The sequence below is a fragment of the Telmatherina bonti genome (assembly GCF_933228915.1).
Source record: "Telmatherina bonti genome assembly, chromosome: 23".
Taxonomy (NCBI): Eukaryota; Metazoa; Chordata; class Actinopteri; order Atheriniformes; family Telmatherinidae; genus Telmatherina; species Telmatherina bonti.
Genome location: NC_136632.1, coordinates 25,928,377 through 25,943,141, shown reverse-complemented (window position 1 = coordinate 25,943,141; position 14,765 = coordinate 25,928,377). Strand labels below are relative to the sequence as shown.

The following is a 14,765-nucleotide window of genomic DNA, read 5'->3' as shown; positions in this document are numbered from 1 at the left end:
GAGGCTAACAGCTGCCGTCCATGCAGATCTGATCAGGACGAACTCTGATAATCTGTTTACTGATTCTCATGAATCCAATCAGGGCTTTGCCTGCTGACAAAACAGGAAAAAGGTTTTCTTCGCTTCTAATTTTAATAAAACCTGCAGAAAATCCTCGTCTCATATTTAACAAACCACTTTTAAAGCTTCTAAAACATAAAAAAAAGGAAATTTTTGGAAGAAATTCCCCCCAAAACAAGCTGGAGAAGTGTCCTGCTTCTCTGTCGTCCAGCTGCTGTTATTCCTGCTGATAAACAAAGTAATTAGGTTTCCTTCAGACGTTATGAAAGCCTTCAGTTCTGGCTGACTGGCGCGGAGTCTCAGGCATTTACCACCCCCCCCCTTCCAGACACCACAAGAGGTTAAATGCCTGGAACTCACAGCAGTCGGTCGAAGCTAAAGAAGCTTCTCACATGTTGCGCCCAGACATCTTCAGGAAAGCAAAGTGTCTGGTTGCCTCGCTTAGCGCTTAGATGTCAGATGTTCGAGGAAAGTTCAGAGAGCGAGAACGGAGGCACTCGCGGCGAACAGAAACCCTGTTAGCTAGCGGCGAACAGAAACCCTGTTAGCTAGCGGCGAACAGAAACCCTGTTAGCTAGCGGCGAACAGAAACCCTGTGAGCTAGCGGTGAACAGAAACCCTGTTAGCTAGCGGCGAACAGAAACCCTGTTAGCTAGCGGCGAACAGAAACCCTGTTAGCTAGCAGGAGGTGTTCGTACCGTCAGAGGATTGTGGTTGTTGTTGCGGAGAGGCGGGAGGGTGACGGGCGACGTCGTCTGAGAGCCGCTGTGACCCAGAGAGTAGACCGGCTCGCCCGATTTGCCTGCAACAGAAATCTCAGTTAGCTCTTTTCATGCTTGAGTTTCTCTGAAACGACACATTAATTTATCAGCTTAAAGGCTAATTTCTGCTCTACTTTAAAAACCGACATCTTTAGCATCGTTATGTACGGCGTGTGGTCCAGCAGACGTACATCCTGAGGAATTAAACAAAGAAGAAGAAGCTGCACGGACCGCCACCATTAGAACTGCACAAAACCTCAATACTGCAATAAAAACATCTTTTAAATATTGCTAAAAAGTTATCATGCTCTCATCAGGTGATTTTTCAGCTGCATGGATGTAGAAGTACCTTTTCCATTTAAACATCACCGGATGCAACATGACCAGGTCATTCAGGTAAAGATGGAGCGGTGAGTAGACACAGAAGGAGACAAAACCCTTTCTTTCAAATAGTTAAAGATAAAAATGTTACAAAATGTGACACGGATCCAATGAAGCGAACAAACCAGAGAAAAAGAGGAGGAACAGGAAGAAAACCACCAAATAAAAAGCAACTGGAGAAGACGCAGAAGAAGAAAAGGTTGGCATTAAGCCTTGCAGTGTGAATGTAGAAGAATAATTTGGTGGACGCTGCTTTTATACCCATCGCTGGCACCCTTACCTGTCAATAATAAACCTGCTGATTTAATCATTTTATTTTCTACATGGCTTTTATTTCTTCTCCACCTGTAAGACGATATTTGGAAAAGTTATTACTTATATTGTTTAATTTCTTTTTGATCCAGTAAATTTAAATACATTAAAACCAGGTGTCTGTATGGAAACATCTGATCTCATACATCTCATCTCATACATGTTACCGTAACATGTAACTTATCTTTCCAGTTCACGTCCATCATCACTAAAAACCGACTCAAATCTTATCTAAGTTTAAGTTTGAGGTCTTTAACTCTCCGGTATGAGAAAACGACGCAGCATTTACTGACAACTCCACTCATCCATCCAAACATCACATGGTGGTTCTCCCAGAACGTCACGTCTTACATAACGCATCAATCTCCCAAGATTGAATGTTTTATTCTGTCCTTTTACTTTTATTATGTAAACCACTCAGAAGCTCTGCGGCAAAATAAACTCAATAAACGAATAATGTCTCCTAAAATATCCTGAAAGCGATCAGAGAGGAGAATACTGAGGCTTCAGTGAGAGGAGGTCTGTCGGTTGCAGATGAGACGACTTCCACATGTTCGCATGCAGACGGCGGCGTAACAGAATCATCTCATGACATTCAAACAGCGAAATTTACAGCAGTAATGACTAAAATGGTCAAAGGAAATTTCATTCTGGTGTACTTTTTATACTTTCAGACATGTTCGGAAGAATTGGGATGATAATCAGGTTTAGCTGAATAAAAATAAATGTTTCCCACATGGATCTAACAAATAATTCAGCCGTAGATGAGTTTGTTGAAGTAAGACCCAAACAGAAAGGCGGCTTTTAGGTGGCGAGAATCAGGGAAAGATGAAGGTTAGTTCATTTTTAAACAGCAATTAATCAAAATGAATCTAAATGTGTGATTGGAAGGGAATAAACCTGAGAAGAAGAAGAAGAAAATGATGCAGAAAACACCAAATAAAAAGCTCCTGAGGAAAACAGGCTTTATTCTTCTTCTTCTGGTGTTTTTGGACAGTAGAAAACATCTTCATAGCAGTGCGTTACCGCGACCAGCCGCTGTTAAAACACGGAACACAACGCTGACCGTCAAGGACAAGGTCGGGATGTCGAATCCACAAAAATCGAATATCAGGATTTTGTTCTTCATAATTTTAAAATAGATTTTTCAAATAAATACAAATAATCTGTTATACATTTTTATTGTTTTTATTGATCTTTTATCTTGTCTTCTTGGACATTAAAGCAACATAACAATGGTCTGAATACTGGGCTGCTTTTTTCTGATTGAAATGAAGAAAAATCATGAGCAAAATGTACATTTTTCTTGTTTTTAGTCGACAAAAATCAGCAATAATCGAAGAATCAGGAGAGTTGCAATTTAAATCGAATCGGCACCCAAAAAATATGGAAATAGAATCAGATCGGACGGTGAATTATGACGTTTGAAACAGAAGACCTCATTTATGTATGTAAGCGAGGAGGAATGGGATTTACAGGGTAGCACACCTGTCAAGTGTCCTGTCTTCACCGGGAAACGTCTTTCCTTCTGGTTATTTTCCCCTAAATCTCCCGGATTACACCAACTTCACCCTTTTAATGTTTGTTTTAATGTTCGTTGTGTTCGACTTGTTTTCACGTTCGTTGTGTTCGACTTGTTTTCACGTTCGTTGTGTTCGACTTGTTTTCACGTTCGTTGTGTTCGACTTGTTTTCACGTTCGTTGTGTTCGACTTGTTTTCACGTTCGTTGTGTTCGACTTGTTTTCACGTTCGTTGTGTTCGACTTGTTTTCACGTTCGTTGTGTTCGACTTGTTTTCACGTTCGTTGTGTTCGACTTGTTTTCACGTTCGTTGTGTTCGACTTGTTTTCACGTTCGTTGTGTTCGACTTGTTTTCACGTTCGTTGTGTTCGACTTGTTTTCACGTTCGTTGTGTTCGACTTGTTTTCACGTTCGTTGTGTTCGACTTGTTTTCACGTTCGTTGTGTTCGACTTGTTTTAACGTTCGTTGTGTTCGACTTGTTTTAACGTTCGTTGTGTTCGACTTGTTTTAACGTTCGTTGTGTTCGACTTGTTTTAACGTTCGTTGTGTTCGACTTGTTTTAACGTTCGTTGTGTTCAACTTGTTTTAATGTTTGTTGTGTTCAACTTGTTTTAATGTTTATTGTGTTCAACTTGTTTTAATGTTTATTGTGTTCGACTTGTTTTAATGTTTATTGTGTTCAACTTGTTTTAATGTTTATTGTGTTCGACTTGTTTTAATGTTTATTGTGTTCGACTTGTTTTAATGTTTGTTGTGTTCAACTTGTTTTCACGTTTGTTGTGTTCAACTTGTTTTCACGTTTGTTGTGTTCAACTTGTTTTCACGTTTGTTGTGTTCAACTTGTTTTCACGTTTGTTGTGTTCAACTTGTTTTCACGTTTGTTGTGTTCAACTTGTTTTAATGTTTATTGTGTTCAACTTGTTTTAATGTTTATTGTGTTCGACTTGTTTTAATGTTTATTGTGTTCAACTTGTTTTAACGTTTATTGTGTTCGACTTGTTTTAATGTTTATTGTGTTCACCTTGTTTTAACGTTTATTGTGTTCGACTTGTTTTAATGTTTATTGTGTTCAACTTGTTTTAATGTTTATTGTGTTCAACTTGTTTTAATGTTTATTGTGTTCGACTTGTTTTAATGTTTATTGTGTTCAACTTGTTTTAATGTTTATTGTGTTCAACTTGTTTTAATGTTTATTGTGTTCGACTTGTTTTAATGTTTGTTGTGTTCGACTTGTTTTTATGTAATTTCATCGTGTGTGATGTAAGGCGACCTTGAGTGAAAAGAAAGGCGCCCAACAAATAAAATCTATTATTATTATTATTATTATTATTATGATGACATGGGGAGAAAATACACAGATATGAGGAGTGTGGAGCTGCGACGATACGCTTTTGTCCCAACTTGATTCGATTCCGATTTATTTTGGGTGCCGATTTGATTTAAATTGCGATTCTCACGATTCTTTGATTATTGCTGATTTTTCAAGATTCAAAACAAAAGAAATGTAGAAAAGTTTGTTTTGCTCGTCAATTTTCTGAAGTTGAATCAGGAAATAAACAGCCCAGTATCCAGACCATCATTCTGCTGCTATAAGACACGTAAAAAGATCAAGAAAAACAATAAAAATGACAAGAATTTCATCATGGATTATTTTTATTTCATTGAAAAAAAATTTTTTGAACAATTTTTTTAAATTGTCAAGCTAAAAATTTGATTATTCGATTTGGAATCCTTCCTGTTAGTAAACAAACATGTTGTCATTTTAATTCATTTAGTACTTGTCTGTCACGGTTCAGACCAAAATCACAGAAACATGACGTCGGCGTGGCCGCCAACTTTCCTCTTGTTGTGCCGAATCTAAAAGCTTTCAGTACAAGCAGCAACACCTGCAGCTAGCAGGACAAGCCCGTCGGCCGCTTCCACCTTTTCCCTGAGCTATCGGCGAACACGTGACGACCGTCCTCGTCCCCTCTCACACGCCGTCCTCGTCCCCGCTCACACGCCGTCCTCGTCCCCGCTCACACCCCGTCCTCGTCCCCGCTCACACGCCGTCCTCGTCCCCGCTCACACGCCGTCCTCGTCCCCGCTCACACGCCGTCCTCAGAGACGAGGAATCAGCCATGAAGATTTTTAGTTATGACGTAGTTTGAAGAAATTTGCTATTTTAGACCAGGTAAATCATTTATATTTTAAAAATATGTGATGTATGTAAGCTAAAATGAGAATACTAACATTTAATTCCACTGTTTTTTACTTTTTTTTCCCTCAAAACTAAAAAAAAAGGACTTCTAAAAGAAAAAATGTTGGTTACAACAAATAAGTTGGTTTTGGAAGAAGTCGGGTCCTTATCTAGTCCTAAACCACCTTATCAATGACACTGTAAAATTATTACAGCATGAAAAATACAGTAATACACATTAAATTCTGGTATAATGAAACTTAAACCGCATACAGTCGTAATAAGAATAAATCATGGCATTCAACATACATTGCTTTAAAAAATAACTTAATCATCTCATGTTTTATCATTTGTTTAAATTTTCCGATTGATTGACATGATTTTGATGCTGAAGGGCCACGGTGGTTCCTTTCTGTCGCTTGTCAGCTAAAAATAAACAGAAAAAATGTCAAAATAAAATAAAAATATATTGATTAATCCTGAATGTAAATAAAAGTTTCACTGTTTTTTTCTTGGTCATTTGATTCACATAAAAAAAGTTTTATTTCTATTTTATTTTCTAAAGGTTTCCTGAAAACAATCTGAATAATGATTTATAATCTATAACTGAGCGATTCATCACTGATCCGTCAGTCGATGAACGTTTAGCAGCGAACTGGTTTTCTGATGATGCAGCCTCTCGTCTCCTGGCGCCGTTTCAGCATATCTGTGTCCAGCAGCTGCTGGAGACACCGACAGGCTGCTCACTACGACACAGAGGAGAGATGCTGCACATCCAGCCGGGACGCGTTTCAGCTCCTCGTAAACAAATAAACCGGGATCAGCCGACCAGTTGGGACAGATCTGGTCCAGTCCGGCAGATTGACAATCTGAGGAGGATAAAGGGTTAAATATAGCCCGATAATCCCCAATACCACCACAACCTCTCGCTTGTCTCACACAGTGGTCCCACAAGCAGGGGTCAAAGGTCACGGTGGATGAATCAGACTGAACTGAGAGTCCAGCAGCAGCTGCTAACGATGGACTTCGACCAACTTTCCCTCCGACGTTCTAATCCGCCCCGACTGTCCCGCGTCGCTTCAGGCCGACTGGAAGCCGGAAATCTGAAGCCAGCGGAGCTCAGCAAACGCCGACCGGCTGGAAATCTTTATTTTTACTCATTTACTCCGGCTTGAAGTGGAAACTGAGCTCCTTTCAGCGCCACACGGCGACCAGGAAGCTGCAGACACCTGAGAAAGGTGTGCAGCCGTTCCAACTATGTGACACGCAGCTAGAAATCCAACTCAGAAAGTTAGAGAGGCGTTTCCGCCTCCACAAGGCTGCAGGAGGAGCGGCGAGCAGAAGGGCTGGGCGATTAATCAGATTTTAATCTCAGTACGATCTGGGTTTTTTAACAATCATAAAAATAAAAGGGTGTGATTATTTCTCTCTGCAGTTTCCTCTCCTGCTGTCTTCAGCTGCTAATCGAGCATCTCTGGCGTTGCAGCGCTGTGCTGTAAACTCCTCCCACAGCCGCTTTGCTTTCATTCAGACACTGTTGTCAACTTGGAGACTTTCTCACTAAATCTGGAGACTTTTGTTGTTAAAAGCGACAAATCTAGCAGCTTTTACTGGAGTTATTAGAGACTTTTCTGGTGTTTTGGCGACTGACTTGAAGGCACATATTGTTCTGCAGTTACTGTAAGGAAGGAGCAGCGGGAGCCTCTCCCGTCCTAAAGCACTCCCAGGCGGCCAGTCTCAGTCGGCTCCGGCTGCAGGTCAATGTAGAATAACTGCAGTAGGTTGTGGAAGTTCACCTAAACATAGTTTATACCATTGTCAGTGACAACTGGCTGCATTATTTTCCTATACATAGTTCGGCCAGTTAAACACGGTAATATCCCTCCGTTACAGGGCGTTACCATAGCAACGCGTTAACCAGCTGGTTCAGATCAGCCGTCTTTTAACAGGTGAATGAGAGAAACGCGCTGCAGCCTGACAGCGGTTGTTTGGTATAAAACGTACATCCAGGCCAACGTAAAACAGTTCCGATATAAACGGTAAAAGCAGATTAAACAACTCGGAACCGTCCATTAGACGGTTATAATGCACGACACGGAGTCTAGAACACCACGACGCACAGCGTTGTTTAATCCTTACTTATATCTATTCAGTTTCCATCAGTATTTGCACTTTGTCAAGACAAAGTTTCATGTCGTTTTCTAAAATCTGTGGAATCATAAAGACGTTTTTTTTTTTTTAAAAGTCACGGTTTAATGTTAAAAAAAAAATTCATGTTGTTAAAGATAAAAGGATAATTGTGTTAAATAATCGAGATCTCAATTTCAGTCAAAGAAATCGTGATTAGAATTTTTGCCGTAATCGAGCAGCCCTAGCCAGCAGATGGAGCGGCGAGCGGACGGAGCGGCCAGCGGACGTCGACCGCTAACCGGCTTTAAAACAACATTTAAGAATCCAAAACCACCAAATATTTACAGCAAACCACTTTTATTACTTCAATTCTGAAGCATCACCAGTAAATCTGCACCAATCAGTTTGATTGATCAGTACTGAGAGGCTGCAGCTTCTTCCTGGAACAAAGTCTCCTTTAATCATCTCCTTTATTATTGATTATTCTGCTGATTATTTCCTGGATCTAAAGCTACAAAGGGTTCAAAGTGGCATGCTCTGTTCCAGCATCAACAACACTGATAAAATGACCCGAAGAAATTAATCAATTACCAGCAGCTGATTAGTTCTTTGATTACTCTGCCTGGAAAAAAAAGAGTTCTGCTTTTATTATTCAGAAGCTGCAAAGCGGTAATAAAATGACAGAAGGTTAAAGGTAGGTGATCACTTCCCCGTGTGCGCCTTACAACTAAAACATCATCCTAACGATGGAGGAATGATGGTTCCCAGATCATTAAGGTGTTTTTTGATGAGGAAAGCGGTGGTCATGATCCTCGCAGGCCACCGTCCGGCAGACAGATGGTCTCTGCTGCTGCTTTCTGCTCCTAATCTCCTCGCTGGCTTTAATCCTGCTAATGAGACGACTCGGAGACGAGCCAGATCAGAGGACACCGAACAGAGGAGATGGTTCTCCAGATAACAACGCTACAAACGCTGCTGGATGTCATGGAGACGACGCGGCGTGTTCAGTCAGAGGCTTCTTCATGAAGCCGCCTGACAGGCTGATCACAATCTGGAACCAAATAAACAGGGATCAATAAACTGCTTTATGTCACTCTGAAATGCTGATGGAATATTTATCATTTATGTTCTGATGATGAAGGTTTCCTCTGGTTAGTTCTGCAGACATCTTCATCATCATCATCATCATCATCAGGTCTTCATGTCGGCTCCTCGTGCGGCGGTTGCGTAACACACACATGGACGTGGTTGGCGTGACGAAACCCAACAGGAGAAGCAGGAACCTTTCCTTTGACCAGACTAATGAACTTAGAGAGACTCCGTCTCCAAACTGGTGTAACTCCATCTTTAAGGATCTGAAACTCAACCAGGATCTGCAGCAGAACGTAACGAGCTCTTCCTCCTCTTCACCCTCCTCCGACTGTCCTGCTTCAATCGAATCAAGCTGGATAGTTTTTGTGTAACCTTGTTGAGAAGCAAACAAAAAGACGTGGCGATCACATGCTGCACCTCCATCTCAGCTCGGTTTACTGCAGAGTCATAAAACCAACTGCAATAAAACAGACTTTATGCTGGGATTTATGTGGGTTGCAGAAGGAAAAGTCACCGACTGCACACAAAGAGCCTGGAAACAACAAAAGAAGCAGGAAACACACAACCTGCAGGGATCACCGTTGGAGCATTTCCAGTTTTTGGCTCATTCGTCACGAAATGCCCTGAAATAACGGCTCATGGGAAGATTTATCACGTAAAAATGGGATGAATAAAACTAGCACTGTTCATTACCTCCTTATAAGGAAACAGGAAGTAGATGCAGTCATCAGACCTGTCCAGGTCCAGGTTCTAGGGTAACAGGTCCATCAGACCTGTCAAGGTCCAGGTTCTAGGGAAACAGGTCCATCAGACCTGTCCAGGTCCAGGTTCTAGGGTAACAGGTCCATCAGACCTGTCAAGGTCCAGGTTCTAGGGTAACAGGTCCATCAGACCTGTCAAGGTCCAGGTTCTAGGGTAACAGGTCCATCAGACCTGTCAAGGTCCAGGTTCTAGGGTAACAGGTCCATCAGACCTGTCCAGGTCCAGGTTCTAGGGTAACAGGTCCATCAGACCTGTCAAGGTCCAGGTTCTAGGGTAACAGGTCCATCAGACCTGTCAAGGTCCAGGTTCTAGGGTAACAGGTCCATCAGACCTGTCAAGGTCCAGGTTCTAGGGTAACAGGTCCATCAGACCTGTCAAGGTCCAGGTTCTAGGGTAACAGGTCCATCAGACCTGTCAAGGTCCAGGTTCTAGGGTAACAGGTCCATCAGACCTGTCAAGGTCCAGGTTCTAGGGTAACAGGTCCATCAGACCTGTCCAGGTCCAGGTTCTAGGGTAACAGGTCCATCAGACCTGTCCAGGTCCAGGTTCTAGGGTAACAGGTCCATCAGACCTGTCAAGGTCCAGGTTCTAGGGTAACAGGTCCATCAGACCTGTCCAGGTCCAGGTTCTAGGGTAACAGGTCCATCAGACCTGTCCAGGTCCAGGTTCTAGGGTAACAGGTCCATCAGACCTGTCCAGGTCCAGGTTCTAGGGTAACAGGTCCATCAGACCTGTCAAGGTCCAGGTTCTAGGGTAACAGGTCCATCAGACCTGTCCAGGTCCAGGTTCTAGGGTAACAGGTCCATCAGACCTGTCAAGGTCCAGGTTCTAGGGTAACAGGTCCATCAGACCTGTCCAGGTCCAGGTTCTAGGGTAACAGGTCCATCAGACCTGTCAAGGTCCAGGTTCTAGGGTAACAGGTCCATCAGACCTGTCCAGGTCCAGGTTCTAGGGTAACAGGTCCATCAGACCTGTCAAGGTCCAGGTTCTAGGGTAACAGGTCCATCAGACCTGTCCAGGTCCAGGTTCTAGGGTAACAGGTCCATCAGACCTGTCCAGGTCCAGGTTCTAGGGTAACAGGTCCATCAGACCTGTCAAGGTCCAGGTTCTAGGGTAACAGGTCCATCAGACTTGTCCAGGTCCAGGTTCTAGGGTAACAGGTCCATCAGACCTGTCCAGGTCCAGGTTCTGGCCTGCTACCACTGATCTTCAGTCCAGTTCTTGACTTTCCCCCCATTTCCCGTCCTTAACAATGGCTTCTCTTCAGCCACGTTTCCACGGAGACCATTTCTGATGAAGCTTCGGTCTGCAGCTGATGGATCACACGTCTGCTACCGTCTTCCTCCATGTTTGTTTTTATATGTCAGCGTGCCGTAAAGCGCATCTAGACGTAAAAAACTGCAGTAAAGCAGCTTATCGTGGCGTAAACGATAGAGCCTCATATGAAACAAGAAACATTTTCTGTCGTTCAAAGGATATATCATCATATCGCCCAGCTCTAATCCAGTTTAAAACTCGTTCTTTGTTGAGTTGATCAATTGATCGGGACCACTTGAAAAGATACCTACAGAGTCCGACTGCTTTGGAAACGGAGGCTGGATTAACACTCCAGTCCAGCGCTGGACTTCTGCTTTTCTAGTTTAAAGTTAAAGAAATGAGAGCCAAGAACTGATTAAACTCATCCAGACATATAAAACAGCCCTCAGCCTCTTGGTCTAAATGAGTTTCCCTGTAGGAGCTTCGTCGGCTCCGCAGCGCACCAGAACACACACCCTCACCCCGCAGCACATGCTGGTAATGTAACTGGGATCTATACTGGAAAGCACATACTGTATCCTGTGCTACCAGAGTGGAACAGCAGCATGCTGAATGTGAAGTCGACACCGAGCTGGAAATGCCAGCGCGCAGGCGAGCACGCCCGACATGGTGCTGGACAGGGCGAGGGGGGGTCTGCAGCAACGTGACGGCACACATCAAGCAGCAGAGGGTTAAAAAGCAGCAGACACGGGTCAGAAAGTGACGTAGAAACGACATCCCTGCAACGTGCTGAGGTTTTATTTCTGGCCCTTACAGGCCTCTGTAGATGAAACTTCCACACCGTCTCATCAGACAGATGGAAAATAATCACAGCCACCGGGGTGTATACGCGTGTCACACACACACACACATTCACAGCTAATTCTGATCGTTTAAAACCTTTTATTAAAGCTCCGCTTCGTCTTCATGTCCAAACACCCCAACAACAATCCTCTGTTCCGGCTCAAAATCTGAGGGTCTAAATCTGTAAATCTCGTTGAGCCTCCAGGTGTCTGAAATAATCGATGCGACTGAAGGTGGGCAGCGATGAGCGGCTTCAAGCGCTATGGGGTCCAAATTAAAGCGCTGCGGGGTCCAAATTAAAGCGCTGCGGGGTCCAAACCGCTGATGGCAAATCCAGAACACAACAACCTGGAAGGAAAACCGACTGGGAGCAGAAAGGAAGCCAAGAAGAAGAAAGAAAACATGTTCTGCAACATGTGAACGGCCTATGTAAACATCCGGACAGGTTGGATTTATTTCAGACGGATGAATACAACACAAGCGCTCTGGTTGTTGAGCAAGAGGAACGTTCAGAGAAACCATTCCTTTTCTCTTGTTTAGGATCTTAAGAACAGTTCTTGAGTTTCAGCTCCTAAAACAAACTACTGGTGGATTTTCCCGTCCCTCTGCAGCTGCGAACGCCGCTTTGCTCCGTGAAAATGTGAAAGTATTTTAGGTGTTTGGAAAATTCCAGTAAAGACGCCGCGTCTCTTCTGGTTGTTTCTAAAGGAAGCTGCTCTTCCTGAACAACCAGGCGATGACGGCGCTTCCAAAACACCCAAAGCATGTTTGAAAGAAAAAACATCAAATATGCTGGTTGTCACTCCTCAGAGCTATCTGGCAACCGGAGCGCCTCGAGGTCGACAGTGGAACTGGTGTCATCGTGCCAAACGACCTGTAGCGACGAAGCAGCCAATCAGCAACGATTTCCTGAATCAGTTTCATTCAATCCGATCTGATTCGACGTCGACTCATTTACATCTAAATCTCTAACAACACATATTTTTCTTCAATATTACATCATAATAACATTATTAGTTAATTAAAATCAGACTTCTGGGAGTAATAAGATAAATGTAATATTCTGAAACGACACATTTAAACGCATTTCTGGAATACTTTATAAAACAGCATTTTCCCAGATTTACAGCTGTGCTCATATGTCTTCATCCCCTTTTTATTAAAGAAAAACTGAATTTACAACAGTCACTCAAATATCTGGAGACTTAAAAAAGGAATAACTAAAAATGTGCAAAAATATCATTTAGTAATATAAGACACTGTTTTTTCATTTAATTGAATTTAAGACAGAAAAAAAACAAACAAACAAACAAATGTGTCCTGGACAAATTAAGAGACGTTTCTGTTGAACAGTGGGACAAAATACCTGTCAACAGGTGCAGAAGTCTGACTGAGAGGAACAGAAAACACCTGACTGGAGCGGAAACATTAAAGCATTGTTCAACTAAATATTACTTTATGACTGATGGAATATGTAATAAATTATATTATTTGTTTGCTTTTTAAATAAAATATTTCCATTGAACCAGAATTAGAAAATAATGTGATGATTTTCATAATTTTTTTATTTATTATGACTTTAGTCAGTTTCAGCTTATTTTACAGGCAGCTGTTTTTTCCTTCTTTAATAAAAGGGCAGGAATAAATATGAGCACAACTGTAGATGCAGAAATGCTGAGAAACAATCAGAACTGACACGTTGAACTCTCTAAGTGTTCAGAGGAATCAGCTTCATTCTGTCGCTCTAACTATTCTTAAAGCTCAGATGTTGATGCAAATAAAAACATCGAAAGAATTTGGGATCAATATTAAGCCGATGACTTAATATAAATCAAATTCTATATATTTGTAGACAAATGTCACAGATTTATCTGCATGAATGGTGAAATTATGAAAGTTCTGGTTGAAAAACTAAATTATCTGATAAATGTACTCTATGTTTTTGCTTTTACAATTATCTGGCGGCCCCCCATGGGGGTCCCCACCTCCAGTCTGAGAACCACTGTGTCAGAGCATGACATGCTGCTGGGACACAATGGAACTGAACTGGAACAGAGCTGGAGGCAGCACAAACTGTCACCACCCCGCCTGCAGCAGCAAACACACACTGTACGTTAACATGAAGCGGTTGGACAGCATGCGGCACCACCAGACGGAAACTGGCGTGAACAAAACAAAACGCGGCGCTCTAATGAGGCAAACAGCGACAAATCACGGTGTAAAGGAGCAGCGAGCTCGACTCGACTAGATGCGTCGGCGTGTCACGTTTTACTTCAGCGAAACATTCCCAACCGGCCCGATGGGCTCGTTCTGCACAGGGTTCAGAGAGAGAACGCTTCAGGTTCTTATCAACCGCACGTCACTGTGGCCTTCAGCCATGAAGGCCCGGCATTCGGGGGGGTAAGTCGGTCGGGGCTGGATCAGATCGGCTCGGCCGTATGACTCAACACGCCGTTTTCCAGGTCAGGGTAATCCCTAAACCTAAAGACGACAAACCAACTTCTGCTGCAGCTTTTAAGATGGTTGACCTCCGTACGAGAGGTTTCCTGAGGCCGAACGGTTTATGGTCGGTGTTGAGGATGTGACCCAACATGTCCTCACACTGAACCACCAATCACAGCTGACTGTCCATCTCGCTGCATCATCACACACCAGTGTGAGGAAGTTTTCCCCTCCAGGATGGAGAGTTGGTCTTTTTATACACTCTTCTGGCATCGCGGCAGCTGCATCGGTTACAGCCACGTCCGTCACCACTATTACATAACATTCTGACCACAATATTTGGAGGTAATCGGGATCATTTTCACAGAACTGTTTCCAGGAATCTTCACACAACTGGAACAAAGTATTCTGAGCTCGTAAAGGTTCATCTGATTAGCTCATCATCACAGGGTTGGTATATTTCAGTTTTGACGTGAAGGACAACAGAAAAAAACCAAACATTTCTAGTCAGATTTGGGGTTTGCTAAAAAGAATCATCATTTAAAAGTTCATTATGATTAATTTTACAACAGGTAAACATGTCACGATGATAGATTTTACAATTATCCATTTTTTTTGTTTGATTTTTATCATTTTTATTTATTATTTATTTATTTTAACTTTTTTGTTTGTATTTATTATTTATTTATTTTAATTTTTTTATTTCTATTTATTATCTGAAAAAATAAAAGATTTGCTAAAAGTTCATTATGATTAATTTTACAACAGGTAAACATGTCACGATGATAGATTTTACAATTATCCATTTTTTTTGTTTGATTTTTATCATTTTTATTTATTATTTATTTATTTTAACTTTTTTATTTTTATTTATTTATTTATTTATTTATTTAAACTTTTTATTTTTATTTATTATTATCTGAAAAAATAAAAGATTAGCTAAAAGTTCATTATGATTAATTTTACAACAGGTAAACATGTCACGATGATAGATTTTACAATTATCTGTTTTCTTTTTTAAATT

General features: G+C 41.9%; 1 protein-coding gene across 1 annotated transcript in view; it reads right to left on the bottom strand.

Moving 5' to 3' along the window:
• dyrk2 (dual-specificity tyrosine-(Y)-phosphorylation regulated kinase 2) overlaps positions 1-14,765 on the bottom strand; it is a gene marked incomplete at its 5' end in the record, with an annotated part of 34,616 nt that overhangs the window by 17,584 nt on the left and 2,267 nt on the right. Inside the window, 1 exon segment of the mRNA XM_079263048.1 lies at positions 759-862. Within this exon segment, the coding sequence (XP_079119174.1) occupies positions 759-862 (104 nt within the window).